Source organism: Chionomys nivalis, chromosome 4 (assembly GCF_950005125.1).
Source record: "Chionomys nivalis chromosome 4, mChiNiv1.1, whole genome shotgun sequence".
NCBI classification, from domain to species: Eukaryota; Metazoa; Chordata; class Mammalia; order Rodentia; family Cricetidae; genus Chionomys; species Chionomys nivalis.
In genome coordinates this window covers 107580225-107601776 of record NC_080089.1, presented here as the reverse complement: position 1 = coordinate 107601776, position 21552 = coordinate 107580225, and the positions used below count along the sequence as shown (strand labels likewise).

The 21552-nt window shown below is 46.1% G+C and overlaps 1 protein-coding gene across 1 annotated transcript in view; it reads right to left on the bottom strand.

Annotated features, from left to right (window-relative positions):
* Dclk3 (doublecortin like kinase 3) overlaps positions 1–21552 on the bottom strand; it is a 45774-nt gene that overhangs the window by 4813 nt on the left and 19409 nt on the right. Inside the window, exons 2-3 of the mRNA XM_057767814.1 lie at positions 16242–18082; positions 1542–1674 (exon numbers count right to left, since the gene is read on the bottom strand). Of these exons, the coding sequence (XP_057623797.1) occupies positions 1542–1674; positions 16242–18082 (1974 nt within the window). The remainder of the gene's footprint in view (positions 1–1541; positions 1675–16241; positions 18083–21552) is intronic.

Here is a 21552-nt window from a genome sequence, read left to right as displayed (position 1 = left end):
AGTGGCTTTTTGGGTCATGGTGTTTGCCCCAGGAGCAGAACAGAACTAGAACAATGATGCCCGGTCAAGGCTTGTATGTACCTCACTTATCTGACCACAAATGGCCATGGACACATTTTCAAGCACTTTCTGACTTCTCACCCTTAGGAAATGAACACAACTGGTAGCTTTAAATGGACATTAGAAGTTCATTTCCTAAGTTCAGAACAAGCTTATCAAGTTGCAAATCAATAAGAGACTGAAGAGAATAAAAGTCCCTGACGGCCAGCTCAGTGATGATTGTCCAACACTCAAGTACTGTTAACTCTTGGGAACAGAGTCTTCTGCCCTGCCCTTCTCTTACAACTTTCCCTTGGCCTCTACAGCTTGTTCTTTTCTAATCCAGTTCCATGTTCCATGTAGCCCAGCCCCTACTGACTGCCTTCCCTCCTGCAGGCAGGACTCATGGTTTGTCCGAGCTCAACTGTCCTTGTCGTGGCACCGTTGCAGATCCACCAGCCCACCAGTTTAGTCATCAGACTGAAGAGCCAATACAACACATTTATCCATTTATCCAGGACTTCCCATCGTTGCCAATAGGACAATAGTGTGGGTCTATACTGATATCTTTCTATATACCAATGTCTCTAAAGTGATGTAATCTATACTGATATCTCTATACTGGTGTCTATATATTAATGTCTCTAAACTGATGTAGTCTATACCGACATACTGATGTCTCTATTCTAATGTGATCTCTGTTTTAGTTGGTGTGCTTTCTCTAGAAGCGTATGCTAATTTGATTTGTCTCTCATCTAATTCATCTTTGCTTTCAGTGTTCTCTTCTATGACTGTTATCACATTTCAGTGGTCATGACACCTGTCATTCAAAATCTAAACATTTCTTGTTCGGGATGTCTACTTGACTCTCTACATCCAGTAAGACTAGTCTTCTCAAGTCTCCACACACACACTCCCCAGCCTCATACATGCTTTGTGTCCTCATCACAGCTTCCAGGTACCTGTGTTGATGAGGAGCTACCCATTCCACCTGTGACCGAGCTTTCAGCCTGCCCAGAGCCTCTCTCGGCCAGGAGGTAAATTCGCTTCACAAGGGAGCAACTGTCAGGCTATGTGCCACATATTTTCTGTTTATATGCTCTGCAAAGTATGTTGCCACAGTAGTTCGTTTGATCCTCACAAATGAGGAATGAATATTCATGGAGTTTGATATGAGATCCCTTTTGCCTTTAGATGGAGGTTAGTGGAGGAATTTTTTACCATTTTGCATAAGAAATGTTTCCATTTTTCTCCCCTAGTGGTAGACCTGGGTACAAATGGCCTTCTCTGAACAGATTCTCTCCTTGTTCTCTTTTATCTCATTGTCCTGCCTACACACACACACACACACACACACACACACGCATACATACACAAATAAATTTTTTAGAAAGCATGAGTTTCAACTGAGAATTTTTTAACTGCTCTTTGTTGGAAAACACTGAGAAAAGCATTTGTTGGTTGTTGAGCCTTAGTACCAAAGAGTAGAGAGAAATACTTACCTTTTTCAGAAAGAATTTCAGGAGCTACATATGTGGGTGTCCCACACACAGTAAATATAGGCCTCACCACGTGTTTTGCCAGGCCAAAATCAGCCAGCTTCAAGGTGGTTGTCTTGTCTTCATTTCGCTGAACCTATAAGGAAATCAAAACATCCAAACCATCAAACTGCAACTGAGACAAAGAGGGATTTTGAGTCAGCGTGCAACCAGGCCAAAGCAGCAATAACCCATGGAAGCTTACAGGGTATCCCAGGACAGACACATCTAGCTGAACCTCAATGCAACCGCTCACATTTTCAACCAAAGAACCAGATTTGGGTTCACTCTGCCATGGAGGACAGCACCATCGCATTATCAGATGAGATGCTCAAATTCATGGATCAAAACCCAGTTTCTCAGCTGCACTGGGCACATGTGTATGTCCAACAGCCTCCTGCGAGTTGGACACCATGCTGGACAGTGTAGATGGACACTATTTCTGTAGGGAAGCACTGCATTATAACAAGGATCAGTGATGCTTTGAGCATAGATTATTTAAGAACAAGAAAAGGTCTGGAGGGGCATTGAGATGGCTCAGTGGGTAAAGGTGCTTGCCATCAAAACTAATGACCTGAGTTCAATTCTCAAGCCCGACATGGTAGAAAGTGAGAGAAATTGACTCCAGCCCACACATATGATGTGGCACACACTCCCACCCCACTTCAAATAAAGAAACATATGTTACACCCCACATGACACAAACCATGAGTGTTCAAACCTAGTACTATCTTCCTACAACTTCAAGATGCATGGTACTTCACCACAGTAGAAGCTGGTTCCATCTGAACTAAAAATAAGATAACCAGACCCAAATTCAAACTCTGGCCTTCTTCAATATTAGTAAGCACATACAAAGATCAGCTTTGTAGAATATTACTTTAACTAGGCAAAGATGTGTTACATTTGCATTTGCACAATATTACTTTAACTGTGTTTCTTTGGGACCTGAACACAGATCTCCTGTGCTCCTATCAGCACCTATGGGTGGAGCCCAAGGGGGAATGGTGGGTCTCCCTGTGTCTGAGTCATGGTGGCAGCCAGCAGTATAGGATGGAGCAGTCCTCCTGTCTTTCCTTGCTAGGTAGACAGATAGTTGAGGTTTTGAAGAATGCATCCCTACCTTGTAAAATCTCCTGTTAAACATGCAACTGAAATGGCAGGATAGTGCCTATGGTTCAGAAGACTGGGATCGAGTGAACTCTCTGGCCCCACAGGTAGAGGCATGACTTTCTGAACCACCCAGACAATTATAAAATCATGATATCTAGTCATAAAATTCCTGACAAAGAATAAGAAAATACTAATGTGGCCTCCCAGAATTTATCCATGGGCCTGTCAATCACCTGGGCAGGAAAACCCTTCACAGAAAACTGTCTATTCTAGAGAATTTTGAAATAGGGAAAAGCCTGCCTAAGATGTAGGCAATAAAAGTCTGCACAGTGGTCTGCTTGACCACTGACTACTCTCCACACTTGGAAGTGTGTCTAACACCAACTGGCCCTTTGGGGCTCTGGTCTCCTGAAAACATTCCACTTTACTGTAATAAACACTACCATCTCCACACTGCACTCTGTGCACAGCCTCAAAATTCTTTCTCTGGAGATTCCAAAGGAGAAGAGCGATCCTGATGACATCCTGATGATGTCATATTTCCCCACACGTGGTTCCGCCAGTGAACTCACATCTCTGCAAGTCGTGAGCATTGTGTCTTAGTTGCTGAGTCTGGGTCAAGACTGACAGACGAGAGGAAGCAAGGACAGAGGGAAAGGCTGGAAACCCTTCCCAACAAGCCTGCCATCTGGGAAGAAGCATGCCCAGGAAGAGAGCTCTCCACAGGTCCCGAACTGCCCATCACTGAAGCCACAGAGCTTCTGACTCTTATCCAACTATGGCTCATTTTCATTCTCTACAGATTTTCTTCCTTGGTCAGTGCTGTTTCTGTCCCTGTCATGTGTCCAGGGTCAGGATCCTTGTTCTGAGGACCTGGAAATCCCAGTGGGTGGCCTGCAGACCCCCACCTAGGCTGCTACACATCATTATCTCCTAAACTAACCTGGCCAAGAAGAAACCATAGCTGCATATCCTAGGACAGTTCTGCCCACCCTACACTCAGACAGATGCAGCCTGAAAGAAGCAAGAAAATAATTTAGGCTAAAAAGTTCTAGTTAGGAAGGAAAGGAAAACAAAATATTGTTGGTGCCTGGGATCGCCAGATGGACTGTGTACATTCATCATATTTCCTAGGTAATTGTTGAGAAAAATGTTCCCCTCAAAAATATTTGCAAATATTTCCAGTCAAATGATCAGCATTAAAAGTATCTGGCCAATTAAATAACAAAATAAAATGGATATCAACAAAATAAAATGGATATCAAAACTTAACTGGAAACTCCCAATTTCAAAGCTTAGCCCACTGGACCAGTAGAAACCACATGAAATGTTCTGGGAACTCAGACTTTTATTTGAAGTTGCGCTGTGTTCAATGTCCTGATCATGTTCTCAGAACATCACATCAGTTTTTAGATGATTGTATGGGTCTGTCTAAAACATAGCACACTGCTCTTTTCTCTTCACGGCTAAGCTTTTCCTACCTGGAACACCAACCGGTGCTGAGAAGGACCAGTGTGGTTAAGACTCCAGCTTCCACAGTCAGGGTTTCCTCAATAACCCCAGAGTTGTCTATTATTATTTTATTATGTATCTATTTGTGAGAGGTGGTACATGGGCACGCATGTGTGTAGATACAAGTACACATGCACACATGAGGACACTGGCTGTCCTCCCCCCCCCACCTTATTTAATGAAACAGAATCTCTGACTGAACCTGAAGCTTCAGCTAGGCTGGTTGTCCAGCATGTTCCTGGTTCCTACCTGTCTCCATTCTCCTTCACGGCAATTACAGGTACACAGTCATAATCAGATTTCATGTGGGTGCCAGGGATTTGAACTCAGGTCTTCTTGCTTTCATGGTAAGCACTGTTACCCACTGACCTGTCTCCTCAGACCTCTAAAAAGCTGTCATTCACTTCACTATATGAATGTCTTTGTTCCACTCAAGAGTATGCAGCGCATGAGTGCTTTTGGTTTGGTTTTGTAACAGGTACTTTAATTCTTTGCTTCAGAACACTTCCTTTCTCGCCATCTGGTCAGACCTCCACCCAAACAGGAAATCAATCTAATACATCTTCCTACCAGATACTTGTTCACCTTAGATCCATCTGTGCTGACCCAGAAGTCCATCCCAACCTGCTTTCTTAACATCCTTCTCTGGGGTGACAATGAATGAGGACACGTTCCTTCCAAAGATGGGAAGCAAGGAGAAAGACACCCCCCCACACACACACACACACGCCTACTTGCTTCCTGAATTCTCTAAGCTTGACCCCAGGACTCCTCACAAGTCCTTATGGGACTTGGCTTCTGGTGTAGGAGGTGATACAAAGGGTTCTCATTTGACCAAGCAGCCAAAGACCCCATTAAACGTCCACTTCAATACCTCTGCCTCCAGGCCTTTCTGACTTTCCTGGGTGTGGAAGCCAGCCTGTCCTGAATCACTTGTCCATGTCTCAACTAACCCCTAACCCACATCTCCAGGTTTATCTAAACTGCTCTTCTTGGCCATGTTCTTGCTGGGTTGGTCCAGGCCCTCTGCCTGCTAGGATGCTAAGAGGCGGCTGCACACAGCATGAATGACAGACCGGGTTGTCTGTGTCTATGCCCTCCTTTCCAACCACACCAGAGTGTCCTTTGAACCCAGGCATCTGCACTAGTAATACAAGCGACAGATGACCACACTTGTGCCCCCAAAGCCTCACGACCAAAACCTCAAGAGACTTTAAACATTTAGACAGGGTATCACGTAGACCAAGCTCTGTAGCTCGGGATGACTTTGAACTTCTGATTTTCCCACTTCCAGACCCCAAGTGCTAGGATTATAGACGTGGGATTATAGGCGTGTACTCCGTGACTAACTAATGCAGGGCTGGGGATCAAACCCAGGGCCTTGTGCTACATTCCTCTCCTTCGAGAGATATCTTTATTTTTGTAATCAATTCGCCTCCACTCTGCATTCCATAGCACCTCAGTTTAAACATGGTTATACAATCTGACATAGGCACACACATGTCCTCAATCCCAACACTCAGGAGGATATGGTATTCCTGCCAGCTTCCACTGTACAGCAAAGAATACCCTAGCTCAAAAACAAAACATCTTAATAAATAAAATTAAAACTGCACTTTTAGTCTCTGAACAGAAGAGGGCAGCAGAGTACAGCCCAACATCAAGGCGCCCTTCACCCTAGGCTTCTAGTAGGCTTGTGTATCTCTGCTAAATTCCTGCTTGAACCTTCATGGTCCTTTGGATCATTTCCCTCCAGAGTACATTTTCAACTAATATGGACTGGGACAATCTTAAAAACCACATTATATCAAAATGCCAATGCCGCAAACATAAAGGTACCATAATTCTTGAACCATGATCTTTACAGCCACACTGTTAACAATAGCCAGGACGTGGAACCAGCCTAGACGCCCATCAGCAGAAGGATGGGTAAGGAGATGTGGCGCTTGAACACGATGGAACTCCATGCAGTCATGGAGAAGAACAATGTCCCGGCAGGTCGGACAAGAAAAGACTAGAACTGGACGTTATTGCGTTAAGCAAAGCCACCTGGACTCAAAAACAAAGGCCACATGTCTTCTCAAACACAGATCCTAAACTATATTTTCTATATGTGTGTATATAGAGAGACTGAGTATGGGTCATTCTAGAAAAAAGACCCTTGAGAGGAGGAGAAGGGGCTTCACGGGATGGGGAGCAAGGATGGAGGAGATAAAAGAGTAATAAAATGCCCAAGGGGAAGGGATCAGCAAGTAGGCAGAGGTTCTAGGCCAGGGTATGGGAAAGGATGATGAGCAAACACAAAGGGTGTGTGAAAATGCCCTAATGAAACTCACCACTTTGTACCCCAATTTAATTTTTTTTAATCATCTTCTAGCCAGGGAAACAAACTCAGCTTTAATCTGAATGTGTTAGGGAGCACAACAGCCCGGAGCATTGCAGCCTGGAGAACTGCAGCCCAGAATTCTGCAGCCCAGAGGACTGCAGCACAGAGATCTGCAGCCCAGAGCTCTGCAACCCAGAGGACTGTAACCCGGAGGACTGAAACCCAGGCAGCCCAGAGCACTGCAGCCTAGCGCACACCCAGCATCTGGCTCAGAGGGGTGGCCTATTGAGGGAGGACAGTTAGACATGAGTGTTTCCTGGGTTGGATCTGATAGCTTCGATATTCACCTCACCATATTCATGTCACCACTGTGTCGTTTGAGAGGATGAGAATCAACTCCAGATAAGGAACAATGACTTCTCCCTCACCCTGTTCCTCTCTCAGAGATTAGTTCCCCAGCCCACAGAATGGCTCCATTATCACATGTGTCAAATCTCCCAACTTAGAAAACACAGCCCATATCTGCACATCCCTTCAGCTCCTGTTTCTGTTCAACGTTGTGATCTCCTTCACACAGAGAGAGAGAGAGACAGAGACCCCCTTGAAATAGACGTCTGTATGTACCACATACAGTTTTTTCGCCGCCCATGATACCCTGAACTCAGTCACACTCACGTTCCTGTAAGTGCCATGGAGTCTCCTTGAAAAGAAGACCTCACACTGACTCGCTGCAGATCGGAACCCCAGAGCCCTTCTCCTCACCCACCATCCCAACCCACTCACAGGTCAGGGCACCACCCTCAAGGTGACCGCCTGTCCTTATTCACCTCTACTGAGCCACCCGAAACCAACCTCAGTGTCTCCTGCTCAAGTCCAACAAGGAGCTAACCATGGCCCTGGCCGCAGACTCCTCCCTGGCTTACATAACCGCCAACAGACAGGACTTTGAGAAGAAGATGAAACCCATCTTCCTACAAGAGATGGAGCCTAGGGGGAACTAGATCTTGGAAACTCGTGGAAGAGATTTGCTGAGCTGCTTTCTCCAACTAAAAGAATTTTGAGAAATACGATCTTAGAACCTCAAAGGCCTCACCAGAACACATTCTGCTAGGAAGGTGAGAACAAGATATTGCCAGTATTTTCCCTAAGAAAATGACCTGAACTAAAGGCCTATTTCATTTCACTTCCTTCTATTTCCATATTATTAATAATATATAACATTATTATAATATCAGAAATATATAATATTCCATATTATTGTTGAAATCCATGTTTCTTGGATTTAATAAAATCTAGCCTAATGAGATATTCTGCATAGTTATTACCAGTTTTTAAAACTGCTAATATCTGGACATTAATAAGAAAACAGGGGCATATGTCTAGCTTCTCACTAAGGAGAAAAGAGTTAGCGCTGGCAGAAGAAATGCCTTGTGGATCAGGGAGAATTACTACCACAGAGTCCTTGTCTATCACAGCAGAAGTGAGAGGAAAAAAGAATGCAAGGAATTAAGGTCAACAAAATTACAGAAGAGGAAGAGCAGGCAAGGGACCTCTTATATCCTTATTATTCTAGACGTTCCTTATCACCTCAGGGGCACATTTCAGTGCACAATCCGCACCCAGTCATTAGACAGCTAGACAAATCTACGCCATCCCAAGACATCAGAAGAGAACCCGTCTTTGTCTTCACCCAAGCTGTGACCTGTCCCCACCACACAGCCACCATTTCTCCGGCTCTGAGCACTCAGAGCTGTAGTCCCTGGGCTGGGGAACAGTGATGAGATCCAGAAAAACAACACTCCATACACCAACTGGAGGGACAATTGGTCACAACCATCTCATTCCTCCCAAAGCCATTCCAGAGCAACACTGACTCTCCATCCCCCTCCCACTGCAACAGATGCTTCCAAAATGATTCTGCTCCAGCCTAGAGTCTCTTCCATTGCTCCCATGCTCGCCCAGCTGTCTTGGCCAACTATATCCATCCTGGGTGAGTTGGTCTAACCGCCATCTCTTGTCAGGCTCCTGTGTCTTCCTCCGTTTCTCTCCAGGATTCAGTCAACACTATCCCAACCCCTCCAGGAATCCCATACCGGCAGAAGAAGCCATTAACATGGCTATTTCTGCAAGCTGGAAATTCTCATAATTAAAACTTCGCTTGCAAGATCCCAGGAGTCTAAAGCACCCTAAGGGGAGAAGAAGTCTAATATCAGGAAATGAGATCAGTGGGATCCGATGAACCTGGCAACACGGGCCCGAAACGCTACTCCGGGGCCTAATTAGCAGATGTAAATATTTCTGTTGATTAAAACATCATGATAAGCAGCTACGTTTATTAAGAGCTCTAAGTATGCTCAGAAAGTGTCTGCAAAAGCAGCTGCAGTTACAATCCACTGCTCAGTCAGAAGCTGATGCTAAAATGGTCATTTTCCCAGGTTTAGCAAAGACAGGTCTAACAGAGACCCAGCAGCCATCCTTTAAAGGAAGGAAGCATTCACATGACAACATGTTTAGGTAAGCAAAGAACACTAACTGATGGACGGTGATCACCATGACAACAATGATGAATATTGAATCTTGGAAAACCAAACCAATTTGCAACATAATTATCCTAACAACACACTTGGAAATGAGACCCAGAAAACCAGCAGTCGTCAAATCCAGCATTAGCTTCATCTTTGTCTGAAGAAGAAGAAGAAAAAAAAAAGCCTGGCACTGGATAACATTTAGACTCCTGACATGATATGTCAAACTTTACTTAGCTAGAAAAAGGACAAACATGTTTCATGAATGTGATAGACATACCTGTTCAATGAGGGCCTACTGACAAACCACCCAGGAAGAGCAGGGCATTATCTCTTCCAAAATAGATGACTCACATATAGCTTTCTGATATTTTTGAATCCATACACGTATACATGTACACATGCACACACACACACATACAGAGAGAGAGAGAGAGAGAGAGAGAGAGAGAGAGAGAGAGAGAGAGTTTTATTTGGAGAAAATAAAATAGGCTTTTTAAAAATCATAAGAAGTCCTGAATGTCAATTCAATTGGTAATAATGAACAAATCGTGTCTTTGAGATGTAAAATTATAGCTATTTGCTTGTGCAAGCTTTGTACACACACACACACACACACAAGACATGAACATGGCAGGGAGAGAAACTGGGAGACTGGTTGGGAAAAAATGAGTGAGCAGCATCAGGAGAGGATGGACACTTATGGGAGATGAACCTGCTCATAACATATTCTGCACATGTATGCTAATGTGAACATTTTTAAAAAGAAAACTTACAGCTAAACTGCAGTTTGTCATCACACACACACACACACACACACTGCTGCCTCAAAGCACTGAAACGTGTCAGCTTTATTTAATTCCACGAGGAACGGTGCCTGCCTGGACTTACATAGATATGTATCCACGCTGAGCAGATCACCTTTACCGTATCTACTGCCCAGAGCAACTTCACATGCCCAACCAGCCGCAGAGCTCACTCTCCAGTGAGACACTGACGGCAAATCCACCCCCCCTTCACACTGTGAGAACAACCTGAGCCCCAGACCGATTCCAGACACTGTTAGAAAATACAAGGTAAGTCAATTGTCCCCAAGTGAAAACAGTCCTGGGGGACACCTGATCTCACGTGTGTAAACTATGGCTGTGTATAACTGATAGAATGCATCAGTAGACATGTGTAGGAAATGTCCAGCCCACAGGACCTACCCAGGGCTCTCATAGGAATCTCTCCTGCTTAAAGGAGTCAGTGAAAACAGAAAGAGCAGGGCTCTGGACATCATGCATAGAAAATGCCTCAGTCAGACCCGAAAGACAGAGACAAGAAAAATGGGTGAGCAGCAGTGCCTGTAACTCAGTTTGTAGAGGCTTGCCTAGCACACATGAACTCCTGGATTTGTAGCTGGTTGCCTAGCACACAAACTCTGGCGGTAGATCCCCAGAAGCACTTGGGAGATGTAGGCAGGAAGATCAGATGTTCAAGGTCATCTTCAGGCTACACAGCAAACTGAAGGCAAGTCTGGCATACACAAGTGACACATTAGCCAAAAAACCTGATAATAATAATAAAGATTTTTTTTTTAAGCATTAGAGAAGGGACAAGGACAAGCGATATAAAAATTCAATTTCTCTGGTGAAGACTAATTCGGACCATGCAGGCAACCAGCCAGATTGTTCTTGCAATTCTATTAAAGTTGGTAAAAACATGAGTGCCTGGGTTAATGGTCAACATAAGCCTCATTTCACTGGAAAGCGAGCTTTACTCATTCTGCCTGCAGCCTGCTCATAGGGGCAGTTCACAGACACAGTTCTGCGGCCCTACACATTAAAGGAAACATGCTAAATTCCTGACCCCTTTCCCCCGTCCAACAAACAAGTGGCTTATTGGCATAGCTGTCTCCATGTACTATTGCCTTGTCTCTGAGTGCACCTTCAGGATAAGTGCCTGGGAATCACAGGCCTTTAGATGCTGACCTCAATGGTATCAGCAGCCAAAGGAGTGCTTGTTGTTTCCCAGGCAGCATGCAATGATGGTGTCCAACTAACGTCTGTTAACTGTCTCTGCCGGATGGCAAAATCGTTCTCAGGTTCATAGTGGAGTCTGAACAAAATTGCGCCTGTCTTTCCAGCAAAGAAGGAAGAATTGAAAGGAGATGTCGAGCCATGGAGACAACTATGTTGACTAAACACTTGTGCAAGCCTCATGATGTGAGTTCACTCTCTGGAAACCATGTAAAAAGCCAGATTCAGGGGTGTGTATGTGCAATCCCAGCATTCCTACAAGAAGGTGGGAACAGAGACAGGAGAAGTTCCCAGAAGCTCCAGGGCCAGTAACCTTGGAGGATACAGAAACAGTAACAAGAAAGACTGTGTACTCTTAGCCACTGAGTCATGTCTCTAGCCCCCTAATAATTTTCCTAAAATGAGAGATATGGAAAATATCAGGTGTGATCAGAACCTGTCGGGTGTGACCAGAACCTGTCGGGTGTGATCAGAACCTGTCAGGTGTGATCACAGATGTCAGGAACAGGGAGCTGTGCAGCCCAATCTCAGATCGGGATATGACTACCTGTCCAGCGGGCAAAGCTGTGGAAACAGACTCTCAGTTGGGCAAGGACCAGTAGTCCACATGACAGTGTAGGAATTTTCAAAATTCATGCAGTGGGCAGGTTCTTTTCTCTCTCACTATATTGGTGATTCTTTGGGTGGATTTTAGTTTCAGTCACATGTGCAATGGCTCTAATTTTCCCTGGAAATTCTGTTCTTTCTTGAATATTTTCCCCTAAGATTCAACAGGGGGTGAACACTTCTCAAGTCTCTTATCTGAGCACTAACTATAAACCCCAAGCCTGGGAACTTTTCTGACTCAAGAGAGACAGTTAGATACATATGAGCAAACTAACCACGCTGAGGCTGTGAGCAGTTCTGGAATGGAGAATAGGGCACGCATACACACAATGGGGGGGGGGAACCTCAGGAATGCACAAAGGACCACGCCTCACAGTTCTGGAGTGGAGAATAGGGCATGCATACACACAAGGGGGGGGGGACCTCAGGAATGCACAAAGGACCACGCCTCACAGTTCTGGAATGGAGAATAGGGCATGCATACACACAAGGGGAGGGACCTCAGGAATGCACAAAGGGCCAGCTCTTGAGAGTACGTTCCCTGCACAGTAAGCATAGAATCACTGGTAAGATCTGGTATGCTCCCAGAGGAAAAACTAACTATAGTGCAAAATGTGGGGTGGAGAGATCCATCTTTACCATACACAGGAGCTTGCATTGGTGGGAGAAGTCTGGTATAATGGAATCGGGAAAGAGGGCTTAGTCAAAGTCTGCCTTTTACAGAGAGACTGAGACATGGGGCCCTCTTTTTTTTTTTTTCCGAGACAGGGTTTCTCCGTAGCTTTTTGGTTCCTGTCCTGGAACTAGCTCTTGTAAACCAGGCTGGCCTCGAACTCACAGAGATCCACCTGTCTCTACCTCCCGAGTGCTGGGATTAAAGGCGTGCGCCACCACTGCCCAGCTGGGGCCCTCTTGTAGAAAAGGAAACTCTATAAAAATATATCTTGCAGACATTAAAAAAATTACCTGGGTTTGAAAATGTTGTCCTTAAAGCATTGTTCCCATGTCTATTACTTTTTAACTTTGTAATCGCAAGTAGCTGTCAGCTGACAGTGTGCAGCCAGAGCAAATGTGTCTGGCTCCATATTTAGTTAGGCCTGCAAAAATGCTAAACTATATGTCTAGAATAAAGTTATGCAGGGGGTGGGAAGGTGTACTGGGGATACATAAAGGGAACAATGGGGGTTTTCATAGTGATCACTATGTATTCCTTAAATTATGATGTATTTCTTAAAGTCAAAAATAGAAGCCAATAATAAAGCTGTTTATGTAACCCTGGTAAGAAAAACTCTTGATAAGTATAAATAAAGAAGGCCTGAGCTATTCGGAGCCACATAAGTGCAACTCACTTGCTGATCAGAAGTTTTCCTCGTGCCGATGCCCCTTCCCCACCTCAGGACCTGAACCCAAGCCAAGGCTAGACCAAGAAAATGAGACAAAGATTCCAGATGGTGACAGCGTGAGATTTGTTGTCCTGACCACGACTCCTAGGGGCAGACTTATAAGACATGCCGAGTTCATTAGCTCACTGCAGAAAGAGAGAACGCACTTGTCTGGGATCCTGGTCTGACTCAGAGAGCACCCAAAACACTCAGAAGGTTGGAACTGTGTTGGGTGATTGGGGAGAGTTCACAAAAACAGGGTTTGACTTTGGGATGGACAGGGTCCGGATGAAGTCGTTCTATGGTGTCTCGCAGTTGAGATAGGGCATTGGCCTGTAGGTGGCGGCACACACCTTTAATCTCAGCTCTCAGAAAGCATCTGAGTTCATGGCCAGGCTGGTCTACAGAGCGAGTTGGTCTACAGGGCTACACAGAGAAAAACAAACAACAAAAAAGATAGGCCATTAAAAAGACCATGCTAGTCCTTGAAATAACCAACGGTGACCTTCAAGTCCTGATCCTCCTGCCTCTTCCGCCTAAGTGCTGGGGTCACAGGTGTGTAGCACCACACCTAGCTGTCTATGACTGGGTGTCCTGATTCCCACCCAGGAATGGAAGGATGAAGTAACATGTAGCGCACCACGCCTGTCTGTGCTCTATGTGCTACCACACAGTTCGTGAATCGGGCAAGGGGCTGAAGATTGAAACACACAAAGATTCACAGACAGAGAGACATGGGTCATCCTTGATGTCAGAATCCCTGAAACAGGAATGCCCCAAGAATGCCCCCTTTATTGTATACAGCAGCAGCGTATATAAGGATCCTTAACTGATAGCCATGCCCCAGCCAAACCCACCAGAAACCACTCCCCTGCCATCAGGAACGCCTGAGGGTCTTGAGCTCAGAGCAGCTTCAGGCTGTCTCACAGCAGAGGAAAACAAGTTGTTACAAGAAATTCAGGATCTGGGGGTTCACAGCTCCCAACAGCAACAGCCTCTGATAGGCATCACAGGGACATGTAACCACATTCACAGCTTAAACGATGCTTTCCGACATTATGACAAAGGGATTTGTTTTTGTCTTGATCCACCCAAGATGCAGAGTGGCCCTATGGGAAGTATGTGTACTGTGACGTTTTTATGTTTAACAGGAGAGTGCCACAGCCAGGGAATCGTGTGCTGGCTCCTTCATGGCGGGGCTGCTTTTCTCGTGTCTGTTCTCACTCAGCCTCCCAAGACACTGCTGTTAGTGTTCTTTTCTTATTAAATCAGGAAACTGGAGCTCAAAAAATGGCCCATTGAGTTCCATCGCTGGAAGCGAAGTACAGGTAAAAAGTGCGAATCGATTCCATAAAGTTGTTCTCTGACCTCTACATGTGGTGCCATTTCATGCATACCCCATCCCCCCCCCTCTCTCTCTCTCTCACACACACACACACACACACACACACATATGTGCATACACACATATGCACACACATTGATATTAATATTAATAAATAATTTTAAATGTATTTGGTTGCTTAATAATGTATATATGTGAGTATATTGTCTGTGTGTGCATGCATACATGTGTTCAGTTTAAAATTGGTATTGGATCCCTTGGAGCTGCAGTTACAGGCAGTTGTGAGGTGCCAAGCATGGGTGCTTGGTCCTCTAGCAACAAGTGTCCTTAATCACTGAGCCATCTCTCCAGCACAAGTAAAAAAAAAAATTAAATAAATCAGGAAACTATGTGTTATGCAGCTATTTTCTTCTAATCAAAACCTTCAATCTTAGGTCAAAGAGGAAGACTCTTAAGATTCATGAAGCTTAGAAAGTTACAAGACACAGGAAGTCCGTTTTCCCTCCCATTCCTTCCACCCCCACCCCTCCCCAAGGTTTTATGAAAAGTGGCAAACACTTGCTAGAGGAGAAGAGACTCTCTGTGGAGCCGCCCTAGGCTGAGCAGAGCTCCACAGTGTAGCTAGAGGAGAAGAGACTCTCTGCGGAGCCACCCTAGGCTGAGCAGAGCCCCAGGGTGTAGCTGGGGTGAGTGAGTCTTCACCATCGCCCCTGCTGGGATGAGCTGGGATACAGCTGCCTTTTAACTTCCCACAATCCTCTAGGTAGCTTCTCAGTCACACTCCTCTAAGTAACGCTAACAAAATCATTGATCCACTAAGCTAAACTTGGTGGGAATCATTTCTTTGCCTGTCACTTGTGCCCTGTCTGGACTGCACAGGCTTTTGTTCATGTCTCCCTAGGAAAAGTCACACAACACTGAGGTCCAGAAAGGACAAGGACTTCATCTAGAGAAAGAAACCAAGAAAACCAGGAAGCAAATTTGGGGGATTTTATGTCAATTTGACACAAACTAAAGTCAGCCTAGAGGAGTGAACCTCAAATAAGAAAGTGTCTCCATTAGATCAGGCTGTAGGCAAGCCTGAAAGGCATTTTCTTAATCAGTGATTGATGGGAGAGCATGCAGTCCATAGCAGATGATGCACCCCTGGGCTGATGGTCCTGAGTTCTATAAGAAAGCAAGTTGAGCGAGTCATGGGGAGCAAACCAGTAAGCAGTATCCCTCCATGGCCTCTGCATCAGCGCCTGCCTCCCTCCGGGTTCCTGCCCTGTTTGAGTTCCTGTCCTGCCTTCCTGCCGTGATGAACTGTGATCCAGAAGCAAAAGCCAAATTAAGCGCTTTCCTCCCCAGTTTGCTTTTGGCGGTGGTGTTTCATCACAGCATAGAAGCCAGGAGCCTCATGCAATGCTCACACAGGTCTCTCCAGCTCTGCAGACTGGAAACTCCTTGGCAAAGCATTGTTCTCAAAGAGGACTCAAGGAGGGGGTCAGATGGTAGCTGCAAAGCTTGAGGGAGAAGCCACCACTGGCAGACACTCATTGCCTGTGCCAGAGGATGTGCAAATGTTCCAGAAATTAAGTCACATGGTCACCATCTCCTAGGGAAGAGGAAACATTTCCTGACTTATTTAAATCAAAAGGCTTATATTTCCGTAACAATCAAAACAAATTCACTCAGCAATTTAGGAGCTATAACCAAAGTTTTAAGTACTGAAATTAAGCACATTAAAGTAGCATAATTCTCTAACATAAAGGTAACACAGGGTGGGCAGCTACTGTTCCTTCCAGCCTACATTTTATAACCCTCTCCGCTAACAGCCAAACTCCCCACTTACCAGAAGGTTTTCCGGTTTCAGATCCCGGTGGACGATCTTCTTGTCGTGCATGTGAACGAGGGCCTTGCACAAGTCTGTGATCATGAGTGCGGCATCGTGCTCTGGAAACTTGACACTTTCGATGATGGCATCAAAAAGGTCCCCTCCCTGAACGTACTCCATGATCAGGAAGATCTCAACTTCCGTTTCATAGACCTCGTGCAGTTTCACTATGTTGGGATGAGAGAGACTCTGAATGATTAAGATCTCACTGTCAACTATGTCCTCCTTACCCTTCAACTTGGACTTGTCAATAATCTTCATGGCGAAAGCCTGCTTGGTCTCGCGGTGTTTGCACTCTTTCACGACGGCGAAGTTTCCGTCCCCAATGACCCTTCCGATGTCATAGTGCTTCTCCACATCAGCTGAGATGATGCCCAGCGGCCGCAGCTTCCGGCCACTGGGCCGGTCTGGCTTACTCTCTTCCAGCTTCGTCTTTGGCTCCTTTTCTAGCACTGTCCTCCTTCCTCCTGACATACCCGGCTTCTTCCCGTGGTCCGCTTCCTTCTCCTCCCCTCGGGTCCTGGGGAGCTGTGGGGGTTCAGCCTGATGCTCCCTCAGGAGCCAGGCCCCATGCTTGTTCCTGCATGTGTGCCTGGAGTCTTTCCTCGCATCCACCAGCCCGTCCTGTATGGCTGGTGGACCTTCCGCGAGGTCCTTCTGGGTCCTAGCTGCTCCTTGAGGGTGACTTTCCTGAGGTTCCGAGCATTTGTTCTCTTTCTTGTCTGAGTGGTTGCTGGGTCTCCTCAGCTCCTGAGGGGGATTCCTGGGGCTGCTCTGATGGTTCTCGCCCTTCCACCCTTCCTCTCCATCCGTGGAGTTTGCCTCGGAAGCCCTCCTGCAGCTCTTGGTCCTCACCAGCTTCTCGGAATCCCACTTCTGACCCCTCCCCAGGTCCAGCTCACTGATCCCCAGAGGGCACGGCTCTCTCTGCAGGCCCAGTTGCAGCTCTCTTTCTCGCTTACACTTCTCACACCTGACGATCCCCCCCGAAGTCTTTTCAATCTCCAGCCCCAGATGCTTCTCCCCACCTGCATGAGTCTCCTCCAAAGTGGCTTCCGTGGGTGGTGGCAGGGCACCAGGTTCTGGCTCCTGTTTCCCTCTTACCCACTTCTGGGCCCTCACCTTGTCTTCCAGGGCCAGCTCCGTAGGGGTCTTGCCCTGATGCCTGGTGACTGCCCTGTTTCCCATAACCTCATTACAGTTCCCCACCTCCCCACAGCGGTGGCCTCCTTTCAGAAGCTTGCTGGGAAGTCTGCTCCTCAGCCTTGGGGAGGGGGCTCTGCTGTGTGGGGCCAAGGCCAGGGCCCGGTTCTTGGGATACAGCTCCTCCATAGCCAACTGGATGCTCTTCAGGGTGAGAGGCTCCTTGCCCATAGCTATGAAAGCATCGCCCTCCCTGAAGAAGTCAGACACGCTCTTGACTTCCCGGCCCTTCAGGGTGAAGAGCTTCCGCACACGGTCATTTTTCCATCGTGGAGAGCCCAGGGCTTCAGAGATGTCTGCTAGGAGCTGCTCAAAGGTCTGCACGGACCGCCTGTTGAGGAGCAGGGTGGCCTTGCGGAGGGGCTGCCCACCCAGCTTCACCACCGTCACCACCCTGGGCTTCAGCGGGCTGTGCTCAGCACGGACTGAGTGAAGGCCACTCTGAGGACTGAACAGGGGCATGACGGCACCGCGAGGCCCCAGGACAGGTTTCTCCAGAGGTCCTCGCCCAGGAGGTAGCCAGGAGCCTTGCAGCTTTCTCTCAGAAATCTTCGAGCTTAAACATTTTAGAGACTGGTCACATGGTCCTCGGTGGCCTGCAACAGGAAAAAGACAAAGGAGGCTAGGTAAAGTGGGTTTAAAGAATCCTTTGGACTTCATCAAACTTGAATGATGAAGGACCTGGAAGTGTAACTCAGTCACAGAGCAACTGACCTGCACATGAGAGGACTTGGGCTCTATGTCCCAGCCATAAATAGGTAGACAGATAGACATATCCATTATATTATATGTAATATATATTCTACTGTCACTGTTTAACTATATGAAATGACGGAGCCTTTAAGCATTGTGTCTTAGTTTCAGTCTCCTCCATGAGAAAATGGGACCTGGAACTGAATCAGCAGAAGGCTGAGGTGGCTCTTTTGCAGGGACCTCCCCTGAGCCAGGCCACACTTGGGACCTTCTAGAGTCAGAATCTGGTCCATTGAACACAAGTTAAAGCCCCAAACTGTCTACCTAGGATGCAAGATGAAGCTAAAACATTCCAGAGCTTTAAGGGTCTCTGATATTCCCCATCCTTTGTCCAGCTATATTTTCAACTCCTACAAGGAAGGCAGTAGGAGAAGAGGGCATGCCCAGGATGTCTCTCCTGGAGTGACCCCTAACCATGTTTACAGATGCGGGCAAAGTATTTGTGCTTCCATTTTCTTCATCTATACAATAGGAAGGGTGACATTTTCCTCCCGGTTTTGCAGAGTAAATAGGAAAGTGATGAACAAATACCAATATTAACAAATATTAACAAAATACTGACACTTATCAGAACTTACTTTATAATCTTAGTATTGGCTTTGTGTTATCATTTCATGCAGTTGAGGTACAAGTCTGTAGCGGATGTGTGTGGGGGGAAGGGGCAGGGTTAAAGTTCTAATTGAGAGTTTGCAGAAAATGTTGCTGTGAAGATTTGATTTCAATCCATATAAAGAAACCTCATTCTATAGGTTTTTCTTCTCTTGTTTAAAGTAAGATGTATCTTAGTGTTACAAAGTGCAATTAACAGGAACAGTGTACAAAGCCCTGGATTATTCTATCCCAGAATCAAAAAGAAAAGGGAAAAAGGGTGGTACAGTACCACAAGCTTGTGACCCGAGCACTGGGGAAGTTGAGGCATAAAAACTGCCGTGCGTGAGACTGAGTGAGGCTAGAGCCTGAGTTCCAGGCTAGCAGGCTACAAAATGAGACCTTGTCTCCAATAAACAAGTCAGGCACAACAGCACACGCCTTTAATCATAGCACTCATGGGTCAGAGACAGGTAGATCTCTGTGAGTCTAAGGCCATCCTGGTCTACACAGTGAGCTCCAGGCCAGATGAGGGATACATAGTGAAATGCTGTCTCAAAAAAAAGTGTGGTTGGAGAAATGGCTCAGGGGTTAAGAGTACTGACTGCCCTTCCAGAAGATTCTAGGTGCTGGATTGCAGGATTCAACATACATACTTCCTTGGCCACCAGGCAGGCACATGGTGTACATATAGCCATGCAGGAAAACACTCACACATAAAATAAAATAATAATAATATTAGTTTTAAAGGGTTAATAGTGGGGCTGGGTCAGGAGAAATGACCCAGTGATTAAGAGCACAAACTGGTCTTGCAGAGGACCTGAGTTCGGTTTCCAGCACCCCTGTCACCCTTGCCACCCACCTGTGAGTCCAACTCCAGGGAATACAATTCCTTCTTCTGGCCTCTCGTGTGCCAGTATTCACATTTGCACAAACTCACACCCACACACAAAGATTTTGAAATAAAAGAAAAATACTTTTCAAGTAACTACAAAAGTTCAAACTTTCAAAGTGATTACCTGTGAGCGTATTTGAATCCACCACAGCAGAAATCTCACTCATGCAGAGATGGACAGCTTGGCCCACATGTCCACACAGAATGTGTTTTGTTTTTTTAATTATAACATACAATCTGTTCTGAGACGATTTCTATCCAGGCACGTTGTCGATCAGATGACAGAGTAGTAGCTGGCGCTGATCTTCCCACATGCCAGGAATTTATGAGCTTGACAATCACAGTTACAGTTAAGAGATTTATTTATGGACATCTGTTGTTCTCCTCGCAGTCACCCTGCCTCGGTCATAGGCAGTGGAACACCGATCTGAACTCCCTGTGTTGCAGACCTGAAGAAGGCTAGGAGGAAGGTGACCAAGAATGTACGTGTATGTGTGAAGGGTTGATAAAAATAAGGACATTGTCCTTATTTTTTATGCTCTTTATGTGGGGTAGAACCTTGATTCAGACTTATCAAACTCTTGGTTGAGAAGTCAAAGTCTAGGAACAAAAAATGCTTATCTCAGCGAATATCCCATAAAGAGCTTTCCCAAGTAGGAGTAGAGAAAAGACAGGGTAACTCAAAGGATCAAATACAGGCTAGGATCAGAGGCCACCCCCCAGGAAGCCAAGAGGCAGATTGAATACAAATACAAGAAGAGTTTCAAGAATGCTTGAAGGACAGGCGTTGACTTGAGCCTTCAGCACTAAATGGGGTGAAGACCCACAGTAGTGAGGTGCAGGATCCTGCCACGGAGTTGCACAGGTTGTCCATGTGGTCCTGAGGTTACTACAAATAAATGCAAAACTCCAGGGGGAGCAGAAAATGCCAGTTATTTGAAGAAATAATCAGTCTCTATCTGACAGTGTCTAACCAAGGGACAAGACAAGCCTCAGCTGGGGAAGAACAGGATTGGGAGGTGAAAAAATAGGAAGCCCTGAAGCAGCCCTGAGAAGCTAAATTCCCAGTCCTGCCTTCAAAATCCATGGGCTTTGCAAGAGAAGCATCCTCTATTCCAGGGAGGAAGAGAAGAAGGGTCCTCAGAGGACAACCAGGCAGTCAAAAATCCATAAATACACTGGCGAAGGTGGGCATTCATTATGGAAGGAGGCTTAGAAAGGCCCCAGAGAGAGGGCAGTGTGAAGTGGTGCTCATGAAACAGGACCAACACTGGGTGGTCTCCGCACCGGTGAGCAGCTTAGGAGAATGAAGATATGAGCCATAATAGGACCTGCGTCCTCAAGAGCAAAAACATTGCAAGTGCACAGTATGGGTCTTGATGGGCAGTTTGACCCCAGGGTACCCAGGCCTGGGTGGAAGAGGATGGATTGTCAGGATAGCTATACTTAGACATCTTCAGAAGACTCTGCCCAAAGTTTTCATGGATCCCAGGAAGTTAGAAGAGCGAGCTGATGGGACCACATCTCGGAACCAAGAAGACAAACCCAGGACACAGTCAAATGGGATATAAATACAGAACAGTTCGGTTTTCACAACAAAGCATCAATTATGCCCAGTCCACTACCCAGACACCCAGCTCACTGGAAACAACATAGTCTGAAGGAAGACAGAGAACTCAGCCCCTCACCCTCCCACTAACACTGGCGCTTACAGAGTTCTGGCTACAGCAAGGAACTAGGGAGCCCCAGGGAAAATGCAGCTGTGTTGGTGACTGTATTTGTTGCTTTTCTTGGAGCTCTGACAGGAGACATGACAGAAGTGACTTACAG